General features: G+C 43.0%; 2 protein-coding genes across 4 annotated transcripts; one reads left to right on the top strand and one right to left on the bottom strand.

The window, feature by feature from the left end:
- Positions 1 to 3,432: 3,432 nt before the first annotated feature.
- Positions 3,433 to 8,099, top strand: LOC127588709 (uncharacterized). Of its 2 annotated transcripts, none has more exons than XM_052047542.1 (4): positions 3,433 to 4,138; positions 4,729 to 5,064; positions 5,195 to 6,347; positions 6,420 to 8,099. In XM_052047542.1, the coding sequence occupies exons 3-4, from the start codon at positions 5,215 to 5,217 to the stop codon at positions 6,604 to 6,606; spliced, it is 1,320 nt and encodes a 439-aa protein (XP_051903502.1). In that variant the 5' UTR covers positions 3,433 to 4,138; positions 4,729 to 5,064; positions 5,195 to 5,214; the 3' UTR covers positions 6,607 to 8,099. The 2 variants fall into 2 exon arrangements, with proteins under 2 accessions (XP_051903502.1, XP_051903501.1); XM_052047541.1 differs by having other exon boundaries at positions 3,435 to 4,138; positions 4,729 to 4,980.
- stk36 (serine/threonine kinase 36 (fused homolog, Drosophila)) lies at positions 7,410 to 14,608 on the bottom strand. Of its 2 annotated transcripts, none has more exons than XM_052046551.1 (20): positions 14,203 to 14,608; positions 13,962 to 14,102; positions 13,700 to 13,777; positions 13,491 to 13,621; positions 13,158 to 13,407; positions 12,988 to 13,081; positions 12,759 to 12,908; positions 12,569 to 12,674; positions 12,370 to 12,487; positions 12,138 to 12,269; positions 11,878 to 12,054; positions 11,700 to 11,791; positions 11,141 to 11,204; positions 10,929 to 11,039; positions 10,751 to 10,825; positions 10,567 to 10,678; positions 10,343 to 10,469; positions 10,072 to 10,240; positions 8,851 to 9,759; positions 7,410 to 8,780 (listed from the first exon to the last, which is right to left on the bottom strand). In XM_052046551.1, the coding sequence occupies exons 1-20, from the start codon at positions 14,284 to 14,286 to the stop codon at positions 8,661 to 8,663; spliced, it is 3,240 nt and encodes a 1,079-aa protein (XP_051902511.1). In that variant the 5' UTR covers positions 14,287 to 14,608; the 3' UTR covers positions 7,410 to 8,660. The 2 variants fall into 2 exon arrangements, with proteins under 2 accessions (XP_051902511.1, XP_051902510.1); XM_052046550.1 differs by having other exon boundaries at positions 12,569 to 12,908; positions 14,203 to 14,295; positions 14,330 to 14,608.
- Positions 14,609 to 14,644: the final 36 nt, after the last annotated feature.

Here is a 14,644-nt window from a genome sequence, read left to right as displayed (position 1 = left end):
CGCAGTGCAATATCTGAACAGACGCCAATCACAGAAATACATCTAACAGGTTCCGCACATGAACGGTTACATCCCCCGAATTAGAAGTGAAAATTATTTATTCATTGAACAAATCTGCCCTCCTTTGGGGCCTCAGCAGACCATTTCCACATCACTTGGCTTTCCTTTGACCTTGGGAGAGCTTTCACACAACTTTGAGCCTCACGGTGTAGCCGGCAGAATAACAAACAGATTTTTAAGAGGGACGTGTGAGCTTATTAGCCCGCTTGATAAGTAGGACTGACTCCCAGGCTTATGGCCGGTGAAATACACGCACCGGCCTCAACATTAGGTACGCCCACGTAATCTAATGAGTAATCTAATACGAGAGCTTTATCATGTTTATCATGTGATGTAAAGGCTTTTTTTGGGGGGCGTGGGGGGGACACAATCAAAACTGAGCCTGATTATCGCCGGCTTGCAGGATGAGTCTCACAGGATTTTTTTTTTTTTAAAAGAGGAAATTATTTGACTGAAAACACCTCGACACATTTACCGTCATCATCATCATCATCAGCTGTCAAAGATTTCCTCTCCGACATCCTCAGCTCAGACATTTTTTACATATAAAGCTCCACATCACGACATGAGATTGGACTCATTTGGGTCATTAGGGAGAAATATATCCTGACTTGCCCCAGACATAGACCCACCCCCCCCCCTCCACACACACACACACACGCCAGATGAAAGCATCTTCCACCAAACGCAGGCAGTACCGTTACCCTCTCCCTTCGTTTGAAGGCGTAGCTAAATAAATGTCATTAATTCAAAACGGGATACACAAATCATTAAATCACAATACAAGAGACCTGTTTTTGGATTTCATGGCAACAACGTTATTGTATCCGGAGGGGGAACAACACACGCCGAGCAACGCTGACCTAATGAGGCCAACCAAAAAACATCTCGACGAACAAGACGGCGGCACACAATGCCGTCGCTTTTGATTTCACTCACTGGCAATTATAAAAGTGAATAACTTGCTAAAATCAGAAATAAAGGAACTATGGCTTGAGGACATTTGGCTCAGCCATTTTCTTTTTGGTAAAATAAAAAAAAAATCTATCTGCAATGGAAAAATCCTAAACTATGATAACCCCGGCATGTATTAGTCATTGTTGCATGACAAATTATATCATCATTATCTTCTCTTATAATGACAGGTCAACAAAAGTAGTAAGGTTCACCACAAAAGTAAGATACATTAAAAAAAATTCTCATTTATGGGACTCTTCCATTTGTCGTAAATATACAGTCAATGTGCAAGTAACAGCTTAACTGATAAAATAGAAAGCGGGGTGGGGGGTATAACAAAGCAGCGGAAAGACTTTTCTACCATTACATGTTGTGTCGCGTGCATGAAGCGTATGCGATGAATGAATATTGTCGGTGTGAAATTTAAAAGTGACAGACGTTTAGTCTCTGGGGTTTCGTTGAGTGTTACATGAGACACAGCAAGACCCTACGGGACCTTTTTTTTGCTATCACATGTGGCAAGTTTTAAAATTGAGAACAGTGAAAAACCTTTTTGGCCACCGCAAGCTTTCTTGCTTGAGGAAACTGTCATGCAGTTCAATGAGCCATGTAAGTGTAATTATGTGACAAGTTAAAGTGAGGATAAGGGGACTTCACACTAAAAGCAAAATCTGTTTATCCTCAAGACTACTCTATGAAAATGCACATTGCGTTACTGACACCATCTCCAACTGCATTATGTCTTGAACATTTAACATTCAATATGTCTTGGCACTCGAAATAAAAAACAAAAAAAACAAATCTAACAGTGACAAGTTGCAACGGTGCTGCGTTTTCATGCTATGTTCAAAGTGTGGTAAAAGTTGAGGACAATAAATTGTGAAACGGCTGATGATGAAACGATGGTGTAACTCTCACTAACTTGCCATACGTGAGCTTGGCATGCAGCATCCACTCTTCTGACTTCTCCTGCCATCTTACACAACCATTAAAGCTTGTGTCTGGTAACCTTATCTTGGGCCTGATCTGCAGTTACTATATGTTATTATTACTCTCGCAGCAAAAAAAATGCTTTGGGGTAGTGGAATGAACCACATTACGATCTAATTTTCAATAGCCAACTTAGGGCCAGGTTTATTTTTTTAAGATGCTTAAGTGCTTCCATGAACAGCACCTCAGTTGTCTCTCAAGATGCACAAACAGGAAGCTCTCAGTGGACCAATTAATGCAGCGGGTGAGGCAGTCAGCGATTTCCTGAGAGATTCAGACCTACAACTCATATAAATCTAGTCTCCATTACCACTGCATTTATCTCAATTGCATCAGGTTTCTACAAATCTCTTAGTAGATACAACACAGTGGACACAACGCTTGAGCTGCTCATCTAAAAAAAAAATGGGGGCTTTGAGTGCAGATTAACATGGACATTGAGGATTACGTTTTTCAACATTTTGTCTACGATGTTATTCAAGAAGATCCTTTGTGAATAATTTAACCCCATCTGTATTCAAAAGGCATGTTGCTCCTGCCAAGCCACGGTGAATCATGTGACTGAGTGTGATCAATTCAAGTGAGACATCTCAATTTGCTTAACTGTAATCAATGCAAAAACATACCAGATTAACGACCCATATGCATCCAATGTGGCCAATATGCAAATTGCTGCAAAAATGCCGGGGAAAGGCCAATTAGTTTGGCAAAGTGATAATTGCACGGAGAAGAAACTCAGCAAATGAAATAGTTGGGAGGGGAAGAGCGGAAACAGAGGTAAGGTGGATGAAAAACAACGTGAAGGGAGAGGAATGCAAATCCCATGGCAACAGCAACCGGAAAACAAGTTTAAAATAGGGGCAGTGTCCACTATTACTATAGCAACAGAGTAAATGGGATTTGCAGAATGGAGGAAAACAAAAAGCTCTCACATAATTCTTGTGAATCACTATCACTTTATAACACTAATAATACACCAGTCTTGTTTATTAATACTCTAATGGTGTTTTTGAAACTATAAATTTAATATTGCAAATGAATCTGATGTTCTTAGTTCAAAGTATTGATTTAAAATGAGAATAAATATTCAAGCAAAACAATATAAGTGACAGTGTTATTCATTTTGCTCAGTCGGCCTAAACTTCGTGTTTACTGATTGGTTATTCATAACATCAACAAGTGAAAGCTTTCGACGGATTAAAAATCTCATCCGCCGGTTTGTTTACGAGAACCATGTGCACCCGCTGCACTCAGGAAGATGAAGACAACAGCGCGGTGCTTCTACTTGCCGACCAACGACCAATCAAAATTCACACACGGACCGATTGAACCAATCACGGTGCGGTAGCTTGTTCACGGGCGGCCAATAGACACCGAGCACGGACCACTGATGCAAGAGATATGCAACAGCTATCCCATTTCTTACACATCAGCTGTACGTAGTAGGAGTTTGTAACGATGATGGCTATTTTAAAACAATAACACCGGGCGTTAATAAGTAAAATGTGGTCTCGGACCGAGCCCGTGGTTATGTTCTCGCGAGGCTTTTTTCCCCGGAAGTGGAAGTGAATATAGGGTGACAATACGCAGAGCAACAATCGTCCGGTGTAAAAATGTGTGAAAATTATTACATTACAAACACGGTCAAATTAACATCACTAACATCGGTTCCCAATGATGACGTGTTTGCTGTCATTTTGGTTCCTTTGCCCGACTTTAACACGAATGACTCCCACTTCTCCAGTTTGCGCGTTTTACTGACGTAGTAAAATGGGAGAATACATTTGCAAATTATTTAATGAAATTCAGTGAGCTGCCAGTGTTATTTTGCCCAAAAGCAACGCGTATTGGACGGTTGAGCTTGTATAGGGACACGGAGGAGGCGGATACAGAGCCGGGTGCTGTGACGTCATTGGTTGCTAAGTGAACGTGACCCTGATGCCTTCACGAGACGCTCCTGCCCAGTTTACCCCTCGATCGCCACGCTGCAACAACCACTCTACGTCCTCGCCTGCGCCGAGTTGGCACAATGGCTTTTTGAATTTTACAAAAAGTCGTAACCGAGAAGACGCCGTGCTTTGCTTTGGCAACGCACCCCAAGCTCTCTATACTATTTCTCTGCAAGAATGGAGTAAGTAAAGCTTACTTTGCCTTCTTTGTTATTGTGCAAGTTTTTAATCGTACGCTCCCGTCTCGCACACGTCTATTTACGTTGCTGTTTATATAGATTACGGTGCTTTTAGATAAAGTTCCTATTTGGGCTGTTTAGATAACGCCATACAGTATCTGTTTTATAATGATATAACAAAAGATGGAAACATGAATATATGAATTTACCTTGGCTTTTTTGCCTTAAATGTTCCCGGTATAGCTAATATGCTGTCACATGGTTGTCATTTAAGCAGCTGAAATTCTTAAGTGATTAATTTGAAATGACACAAAAGGCTTTAATCCAATTTAAAGATCATCTCATTCTTTGTGCCGGGTGGCTCACTCACAGGGAGCTCCTTGACAACCGACAGACTCATGACAGCCTCGTATTTCCCAAGTGGCTTTAGGATGTTATGTGTCAAGTGCATGTTGGTAAAAGAATCCCACGGGGACAGAGCTCTCTCGCCGTCGAATTTTCATGATTTTTCTCATCCCCATTCACTTGCGTGATGCGTTTTGCATCCACACCCGTTTCTCAACACTTGCTTCCGATCCATCGCCCTCCTCTAGGTTTCACTATGCCCGCCCAGCTCCGCTCTCTGTGGCCCAGCTGTCAGACCCCGCCAGCTCCCAGCACATGCTCCGACTTGGCCTGAACCCAAGTGCCAATGGACAGAACGATGACGGCGACACCGGCTCCTGTTTGGAAGTCTCTTCGTGCGTGCCCGGCAGACCTCCTCGCTCTCTCTCACCCACAGGCTAACCACAGCCAATCACAGGGGTGCAGGGGGGAGGTGTCAGAGGGGAGTCAGCACTTAATTGGTGAGTTGCACTAAGTGGGCTTTTTTATATTTTGCCACATCTCAGGTGGGCTCGGCACTGCGGCGCATCCTTCCTTGCCAGACAGTAAGCAAACGTGGCTCAAATACAGCAAGACCCTCGCCAACTTTTCCGTTTTTTTTCTTTTTCAACGGAATAGTTGAATTGCTGTCTATTCGTGGAATATTCACATTGCAATCTGATCATTTGTCAACAGGTGATGTTCTCACCGACTGGATGACGGAAGAAGTCGACTTCTCCTCATACCTCCCGAATCCTCCCTCCCCTCCTTCCTCCACCAATGCCTCCCTTCCCCCGTCACCCCTTCAGAATGACATCCACGTGCCCTCCGACTTAGAGGTTATGACCTCTCTGCTGCAAGAGGAACTAGCCCAACTGGAAGACTACTTCCTGTCCGAGCCGCTGCCAGAGAAAGGTCCCAGGCTGGGAAGATGTGACCGGGCTTCGCTGCTGACGGGTCCTCAGCCGTACAGTCAGCTGCCCTGCGCGTCGTACTCCGCACCCAACCAGTCGGAATCCAGCCCGTTTCTGCTCACCCTGGCAAGCGGAGAAGTGGACTTGCTCGGTGTGTGTGCCGGGCCGGTAGGGCGGTCCAAAATTCCCAGATACACCCCGTACAGCTGCGGTCGCCCCAGTCCGTGCGCTCGGAAAAGAATCCCAGACGGCGTGAGGTTAGGCGAAGGTTACGACCACAGTTCAAGTTCCAAAGGAATCAACTCAGGTAACTCATCACTCAGTTATTGCTGCGTGGAAGAAGAGCAGTTAGCCGGCTACTGCCTGGGCGGTGCGGTCGAGCTCCGAAAATGCGGCGTTCTCGCAAAAGAAGACAAAAACTGCCGCTTCAATCACAACGCTGTCGGCAACGCAAAGGCGGCCACCGCCGCTGGCGGATTCCATTTTGCCGCATCCCTTCACGACCCGCCAAAGAAAGAAGATCTGTTGATGTACAGCATGAGAGAGGTGAGCAGCGGCGCCGCTAACAGCGAGGTGCTGTCCGGCGTCAAGACTGGCGCGGAGGTGCCAAAAGCGACAGTTTCTTGGAAAGCCCAGAGCAGTGACAGCTGCAGTTATCTTTCGGGTACACCGCAGTCCGAGACCTACCACGGCTTCTTCACCGAGCAGGTCAAAGCGGAGAATCTACAGATAGGCCAGCATGACTTGCACTGTAATTTCCTGGAGGATCCTGGTCCAGAGTGTCTTTTGATGGCGAGGGACAGTCTGAACTTGGAATCTTGCAGGTTGAAGGAAGACCACTGTGCCGTGAAATACGAATTTGATGTCATTCCCGCAGAAGGCGGAGGCGAGCGCAAACAGAAGAAGCGAGATCAGAACAAAACAGCCGCCCATAGGTAAAGTCCAGGTTCTTCTTGACTTTGTTCAATTTCGGGTGTGGACGTCTTCATGTAATCTTTCTTTTGCAGGTATCGCCAAAGAAAAAGGGCAGAGTTAGATTCGTTGGAAGAACAGCTTCACTGCCTGGAAGTGAGGAACCGCGAGCTGCGTGACAAGGCAGAGTCCGTCGAGCGTGAAATCCAGTACGTCAAAGACCTCCTGATCGAAGTTTACAAGGCCAGAAGCCAAAGGCTAAAGCAGGATGCAACAGGATAACCCCAAAGTCCCGCCAAGAAATCAGTACAGGGAAGTTGTGGAGCTCTTCATGTCATTTTGATTAGCCACGATTGAATGTTGCTTTATTTTTAATACTTATTGCATGTTTAAAGAAAAAAAAAACAACCCACACACACACAAATCATCAAACTAAGAGACGGAACATTGCTTTGACACTCTCCAACGCTTCAGGCCGGCAATGTCGTGATGACAATCAACGTGTCATGCTGTGTGAATCGCCGAATTCGAATAGGGTTACTTATTTCTATTTAAAAAAAAAAGGAACAATCACGCCAGTTAAGATTTTGTTGGCCTTACTTTCCCCTGCCCCTCTTCAATTTTTTTAAAAACAATTTCCGATAGAAAAGCTGAATGGTGTCAATTCACGTGGAACTAAATTAAAACATTTCGACTGCTCTGTTATAAATTATATTTAACATCAATTATTTTAATCTAGACAAAATGTGTCACGGATTATTAATTTACGGGAATGCCAATATGCATCACCTTAACAAAAATGTCCGATACTTTAAAAAAAAAAATTTAATATTACTTTGTCAACTTAATTTAATTGTGCCGTTTTATTGTAAATAGTCTATTTTTTAAATGTTAGAGGCCGTTGATTGACGTTAGCTTTGATGCAGCAACACCGAATGAGGTTTTCATATTTTGAATAGGTGCTTTTTCCTCTTTTGGTTACACGTTTGATTTTCCTGATTCTTGTTCCGATTCAATTTCATTGTGAAGACTTTTTGATAGATTTGGCATTTTCCCCCTCAATTATATACCAAATTATACAGTATATTAACACAGCTCAGGATATACAATTTGTTATCCGGTAAACTGTCTCGACCTTCGGAAATGCCCGAGGAGGAAATTATTCATGCGTCTTCCAGGTGAACTTAAAAATATTCCACTTATGCATTTTTCTTGTGGCTAGATACGGAAAGGACACTTTTGCTGCGTGTCTTTCTGCAAGGAAAAAAAAAATTTGATTTCGGGATGAATCAGGATTCTTATTAACGCAACTCGTCTCATGAGCCTCAGGCTAATTGCACTAATTTGTACAAACTTTTATATGTTGAGCGAATAGAGTGTAATGGTCCTCGCTTTGTAGCAAATTAACTGAGAAAAGCCTCATTAGATAGTTTGTTAACGATGCGCCGGAATGCGTAACTTTGGATTTCCACTGCTGGGAGAAATCCTACTGGGCATATTTTTTTTTCCTATGCATTTATTTGAAGACAATCTTGAATATAAGCCAAGATATTATTATTATTTATTCAATTTACAAGACACTAAGGAGACCCGTGGCTTTGCCTCATTGCGGTTGTACTGCCAAGTCGTAGTTATCGGCCGGCAGGACAATTCAAAGTCACGGGATCTCATACTCGAAATAAAATGTTCTGATTTAAATTCCACTTCATCATCAAACCAGCGTGTATGTCGATCGTTGACTTTTTGCCGTTAAAAATAAAAGTGTGGCATTATAAGTCCTGTGTGTGTATGCGTCTTTTTTTTTCTTTTTTTTTACAAGCTGAACCAAAGACTCGTTTACAGGAATCGCAAAGCGAAGAATGAGTCCATTTCAAAACATTTTTGCATGATTTGATGCCAGTATGGCTCTGTCTGAACTGAAATTATTCAGAAGTATAATCAGTACTTGGCTCTGTTTTTTCAACAAAAAAAAAACCGACAGTGGCTATTATTTTAGGAGGGCGATGAAAAAGATCAGACAGGCACTCAGACTCACCTTTACACTGTCACAAGTAGGAACTAAAGTCACTCCGCCTGCACTAAAATCAGGCGAGCGAACCACGACACAAATGGCCACATGAGTTCCCCAAATATAAAGTACAGTATATCATGAAACCTTTTTTTTCCTCTAAGATTTTGTACCCTGTGATCTATTTGAGAGAAGATTGATATTTTTCTACATTTTTTTTTTGTTGTTGTTGCTACTCTTACTACAAAAATGATTGCTTGAAATTGTACAAACATTGCAATATGCTTGACTCGGTCTTTTTCGGGCATTCACAACATCAGAACAAAAATTAGGAATCTGAATCCGTCTTATCTGTCTGGAGCTGTCTAAGAAGAGGAAGATAGTCACACTGGAGAGGCGCACGCTGGGCCTGAAGTAGTTGTCCTCTGGCATCCAGCGATATGAGGACCTTGGAATAAAGAAATACGATCAGACGAAATCTGCAAGGATGATATTAAAACGTGCCCTTCATTCATTACCTGTCGTAACGCCTCCTGCTGCGTGTACAAATTCAAAGTTGCAATGGCGGCTTCTCTAACGACATTGTGCGAATCTGCGCACGCCGCTCTCAGAAGTCGTCCGGACACGCTTTCTTCCAGCAGCTCGGGTACGGCGCCTGGAACATGTAGCAGGTTTCCCAGAGCGGCGCAGGCGTGGAGACGAGTGTGGGCATCGGGGTCAGAGGTCAGTGAGGCCAGTGTGGCCGCCGTCATCCTGGCTTCTTCTAGCCACTGTCTCATTTCATCGTCACCGAGCTTGTTCTTTATCGTCCCCCCGTTTGAGGCCTTGAGTGCTTCGTTGTGCTTCAGTTTTAGCCACTCTGGAGTGTCGCCTACATTTCCATTGCACTTTCCTCCCTTCTCCCCGGCCTTCACGGCGATATAACCCAACCATTTGCCAATTGACAAGCAGGCCGCCTGCCGCACGTGCACAGTAGAATCCTCAAGAAGGTCTATCATGCTTTTAAAAATATCAAGTTGTAAATTGCGCAATGTGGGAAACCCGAAGGGATACAAATTCCCCAAAACCTTGCATGTGGCGGCCCTGACCGGGTCGTAGGCATGAGTGAGTGCCCGCTGCAAAACGGACAGTTCAATGTGAAGACGGAGGCGACCAGAGTGAGGGCAAAAACGGGTGATGAGGTATAACAGAGAGAGGAGTTCTACGGCAGAGTCCCCGAGCTCATCCAGCTGCAGCAAATCGGAGAGCAAAGAACTGGCGGTTCTGGTTGTTGTCTGCTGACCCAATGGAGTGAGTGCCGGGGCGGAAAAAAAGACGGGAGCGGTTTGACCGAGGTGGAAAACAAAACGTTGACGGTCGCGCAGCAACAAGCAGCGCAGAAGTGACAGTGGCAGCTCCACTAATGAAACGGGGAGAGTTTGAATCACCTGCCAAAGAATGAAACACAAAAAAAAACCTGACATCAATATACCACAGATCAAAAACAAGACTACAAATAACAGGGGAAATACAGAAAAAAATATGATGCCTGATGTGAGTCATTTACAAATGTCATCCTTTGTTGCATCACTGGATAATGTTTGCTCCAAATGTCAGTGTGCTCCCAATTAGAACATCTCTGTATTGAGAACTTTAAATGTACGGAACAAAACTGTCCAAAACTTAAGATTCCAAATATCCAGGCATAATATCGTGTTATTTTTGTCATTCTTTATGTTTGAACATCGGGACGTACTAACCCGCAGAAGCCCTCGGACAACACCGCCGTTGTCATACAACTGCAATATCCTCGATCTGCTGTGTGAATTCAAGTCCAAAGCAAATGGAAGGCACAGGAAGTGGCAGCTCAACTCGATTAATCTCTGGCGATTCTCGAGTGGATCTGGATGGCCTTCGGTGAATATAGAACTGTGGGAAGTTAAAATATGTCACGTTTTACTTGAGGCGATGCTCTACGGTGGCAAAAATGACATTTTCACAAGAAATTGGAACAAAATCATCAACACCAACCATTCAGAGCTCAGTAGCCAGCCAAGAGTAGATACAAATGTCGATTTGCTCTCAGAAAACAGTGAAATATAGGAAGACGGATCCTTGGAGAAGACCAACAATGAGACGGACAGAAGTAAATGCAGTCCTGAAAGAAGAAGATCATGGAAAACCAATAGAGCATTTTTATGTACGGTATAACTTTTTGAGCTAATTTTCCCTTCACTTGATTTATGTTTGCTTACCGTTTGTTGAACAGAAGTCCATGTCTGGCTTTGTCTTTGTCAGTGCAGTGCCAATTCCTTCCCAAAGGTGATCAAACATGAGAGCATCGCAACATAAAGAGCCATCATCATGCTGTGAGGGAAACCAAACGTTTTTCAATGACTATTTCTCTCGTTGGCATCTTAGATAAGAGGATTTACTGACCTCGGAGAGACTGTGTCGTAGTAAAGCAAGGAGACCATCACAGAGTCCCCAGCCAGGCGGTCGTGGAAGTTGGGCCTGGCAAGGGGAAAAAAAAAAAACAACAACAACAACAAAAACCAGTATAGGTCAATACAAATCATAAATCCGACCCAATCAAAAAGTTGAAACAATTGTGTACCTGACATGAACCGGGGACAAGTTCCTTCAGCAAAGAAATGAGCCTATTCACATCAGCTTTAACAGCGATCTCATGCTGGCTAAACAGAGATAAAACACCTGCAGCCAGAGGCTAAAGAAGAAAAAGACGACTTCATCAGCAGTGCACAAAAAAAAAAAAATAGTCCACACAACAACTGTTTGTCTCTTGATTGTATTTCATTAAACACTTACGGCTAAGGCATTGAGTTCTGCTTGATTAAGAATTGTCATGAAGGGCTTGATGAGGTGTTCATGTCTACATGCACAAACAATAATTGAGCTTCGGTATAATCGGGTATAAAAAGTCCACACACCCCTGTTTAAATGTCAGGTTTTTTTTTTCTGCTCACCAGGATAATCATTTCATAATGTTTTACACAAAAGCTCCCGAAAACGTGTGGGGAAAATACGCAGTGATCCCGTGAAAGCAAGCCTGAATTTTTTTGGGCCACATCTAACATGAGTGTGATTGTAATTGGTTCATTTGGAGCACAGCACATCACAGTAATAAGAGGGTGTGCACACTTGTGCAACTATGTTATTTCGGATGTTTGTTTTTTTGGGGGTGTTTTGTAGAAAACATCCCCAAAAATATAGCACCTATTGATGTTGGAAAATGTTTTAAAATTATGTATCTTGATCTTATTTTTTAGATCACAAACACTGACATTAGAACAGGGGTGTGTAGACTTTCTATATCAACTGCGGAACAATCACTGTACTCGGTGGGAAGTGAAATGAACGATCAAACCTATTTTCTGTTTTTAACCCGTCATGGTTCTTCTCTATGTAGATCAGCAGTGCAACAATCATTTCTCCAAGTGTTGGAAGACTCCATGGCTGCTGCTCAAAAAAAAAAAAAAAGTTCAAAAGATGACATTTTTATCAGAATAAAAATTGAAGTCACAGAATATGTCTCTAATTCCCACCTCAATGAAATGTGAGTTTTCCACAGAGTCATCAACCAAGTCAATGAGGAGATATGGCAATCCAAGTTCGCGACCAATGTGGTTTCTCATGTCAAGGTCAGAGGTCAAAACCAGGTTTTGTAGGACCTTCAGCGGAAGGCGAATGGAACGCATTTCTTTCAGGACGCCATCGTCTAGCTTTCCAATGAAACAAGACGAAATGAATGCGATTAAAAGAGATGTGACGTTTCATTGTTTTCTTGAAAACCGCCCCAAGTTACCTCTTGCTTGCACACTAAAATGGTGGATTTCAGTTGAACAATAACGGTGCTGTAGTCGAGTTGGTCTCGCGTTCGTCGCCTTGGATCTGACTCCTCAACAAGCTTCTGCCAAAAATCCTCGCTGTCAGATGTCTGAAAGAATAATTTTTCATTGACAAATTAGTCCTTTCAAAAAGCTTTTTTTAAAAAAAATTAGCGGAGATGCAAATGGTCATTAATTAATTGGACTTACTATGGAACTAGACATTTTTGCAGTGACTTCAGGTTCGTGCTTGGATGCCCTTTGGTTTAGTCGTGGCACGATTTCTATTGAGGGGAACTCGCGTTCGTAGTCCTGAGTGATTGGACCCCTGCAAAAACAGTGAGTACAGTACACATAGTAAAGCTGGTATACCACAATCGAGGATAACATACAAACATTTCATAAGGACCTTTTTTGAAGAGTGGATCTCATGTCGCTCAGGTTCTTTGGATATTCACTTGGAGAGGCTTTCAATGGCTGAATTGAGGGTGCAGAAGTATCTCGAGGGGGCGCTCCTGTCAACGCAGAACCGGTTTCTTCACTTTTCAGTTCATCCATATCGCTTATTTTTGCACTGTCGGCTGGTTTCTTTGCATTACCTTTGCTTCTATGTTCTTTGACCTTTCTCAGAATTTTGCTCTCCCCAGAGTTTTGCGACATCTTTTCTGCCATTTGTTTCAGTTTCCGTGCCAGCATGTCTGGGTCAGGGGTGACCGTCAGAGGACTGAAAACACCCGTGTCTGGAATCACTGCCAACACATCACCAAGTTAGGTAACTTTACAGTATTAAGTACAAAATGGAGTATTAAAACATGTCCATGTTGTCACCTAGAACACCATCAGCAACAAAAGGATGATGCAGGAGGTCTGGCCATGACAGTCGCTTCTGAGGGTCTTTGGTCAACAAACCTTTCAGGAAACTCTGAAAATACACACACATATCGTGTATATATGAGCAATACATGGATAGGACAAATAAGGCTGTAGTTGCATTGTACCATGCATGTGCTGCTCATCGTGTCTGGCCATTTAATGGGGTCTTTCACAATGATCTGCACCAGGTGGAAGATGGAATTGGTGTAGAATGGGGGCATCCCTGTGTGGAGTTCATAAAGAATGCAGCCTAGCGCCCAGAGGTCAGCGGTGTGGTCATAAGGCTTCTCCGCCACCAACTCGGGGGACATATAAAGGGGCGTTCCCTTGATAGAAGTCAGCACCATTGTAGAGACGCTCATTGCACGAGCAAACCTAAGGAGGAATTGCATCAAATTCATTTTATGCAGATAGAATACATCTACATGTCATGCCGTCATGTTGATAAATGCACGTACCCAAAGTCACACAGTTTCACGACGCCGTTTTTATCAAAGAGGATATTTTGGGGTTTCATGTCTCGATGCAGGATACGACGGGAGTGCAAATAATACAGTGCTGAGACTAGCTGGCAGGCAATCTCACAAACCTCGAATAAAGAAGAGAATAAAAAAATGTTCAAAAATCTGCTGTTGCGCTATATACAGTACATGTAGCATACGAGTACCCGACTTTCTGGTAAACTCCCATCATCTTCAATAATCTGGAACAATTGTCCCTCTGCATACTCGGTCACAACAACAACCTATTAGAACAGGTAAATTATGGTCACATGATCAGTTGGAGTGTAGTTGAAAGCGGTCTTCTCTGCCAGCCGCGTGTAGTAATAGACTGTGCTCAGTAATTTGGGTGACATTTCTGTTTGGTGGTGTGCCCCAAGAGTATTCAAATGTAAAATACAGTATGCGCAATATGGCCCGAGAACACACCTCCGTTTCGGTTTCGAAGCTGTCAAAAAGTTTCACAATGTTCGGATGTCGAAGGTTGCTCATGATATCAATTTCCTTCTTTAAACTTTGCAGTTCTTTATTTGATCGTCCCATCTTTGGCATGAACTTCAGAGCCACCACCTGGACATGGACAAACAAATAAAACAATGCAGAAAACCCACATTGTTTTCGTGAGGGGAGCTCCACAGGTTTATCAATCAAAATTTCCTGAGCAACTTACCTGGCCCGTAAATTTCTTCATTCCTTTATGAACTCGGCCAAACGAGCCCTCTCCCACAAGTTCTAAAATGTGATAACAATTCATATTGGCTTCGCAGGTGGGCTTGGTGGCTTTGTGAACAAGCACTTCACCGAGAAGTCGTTGATCAAATGCAAACGTGAACGAAATTATTCAGTGTCTAATATTGCTCGGATGACGTTATTTTAGCGGGGGTGTAGTTTGCATGTTTGACACTGTTATTAAATTTGCACACGATAAATTAAAATATATATATGCTGGTGTGCAAATCCATCTGCCGTGTCACAAAAGCACCGATATAACATTTCAAATTGAACTTTATTTAATATGTTCTGATATAAAAACATGTTTCAAAATTTCAGTGTTTGATTTCATTTGAAATGACCTTTTATCTTATATTTATTTAGATTATTCAACGAGGAAT

This window comes from Hippocampus zosterae, chromosome 16, assembly GCF_025434085.1.
Source record: "Hippocampus zosterae strain Florida chromosome 16, ASM2543408v3, whole genome shotgun sequence".
In the NCBI taxonomy this organism is placed as follows: Eukaryota; Metazoa; Chordata; class Actinopteri; order Syngnathiformes; family Syngnathidae; genus Hippocampus; species Hippocampus zosterae.
The sequence above is the reverse complement of the archived record's forward strand: the minus strand, read 5'-3'. Positions and strand labels throughout refer to the sequence as shown.

Bases quoted from the DNA above. Each gene is read 5' to 3' on its own strand.
- LOC127588709 (XM_052047541.1), top strand. From the start codon at position 4,827: ATGGACAGAACGATGACGGCGACACCGGCTCCTGTTTGGAAGTCTCTT. The intron at 4,981-5,194 runs GTGAGTTGCACT...ATTTGTCAACAG, and splicing joins GGGGAGTCAGCACTTAATTG to GTGATGTTCTCACCGACTGG. The intron at 6,348-6,419 runs GTAAAGTCCAGG...TTTCTTTTGCAG, and splicing joins AACAAAACAGCCGCCCATAG to GTATCGCCAAAGAAAAAGGG.
- stk36 (XM_052046550.1), bottom strand. From the start codon at position 14,286: ATGAATTGTTATCACATTTTAGAACTTGTGGGAGAGGGCTCGTTTGGC. The intron at 14,103-14,202 runs GTAAGTTGCTCA...GTCCATGTCCAG, and splicing joins TGAAGAAATTTACGGGCCAG to GTGGTGGCTCTGAAGTTCAT. The intron at 12,488-12,568 runs GTCCTTATGAAA...CTGTTTTTGCAG, and splicing joins AGATCCACTCTTCAAAAAAG to GGGTCCAATCACTCAGGACT.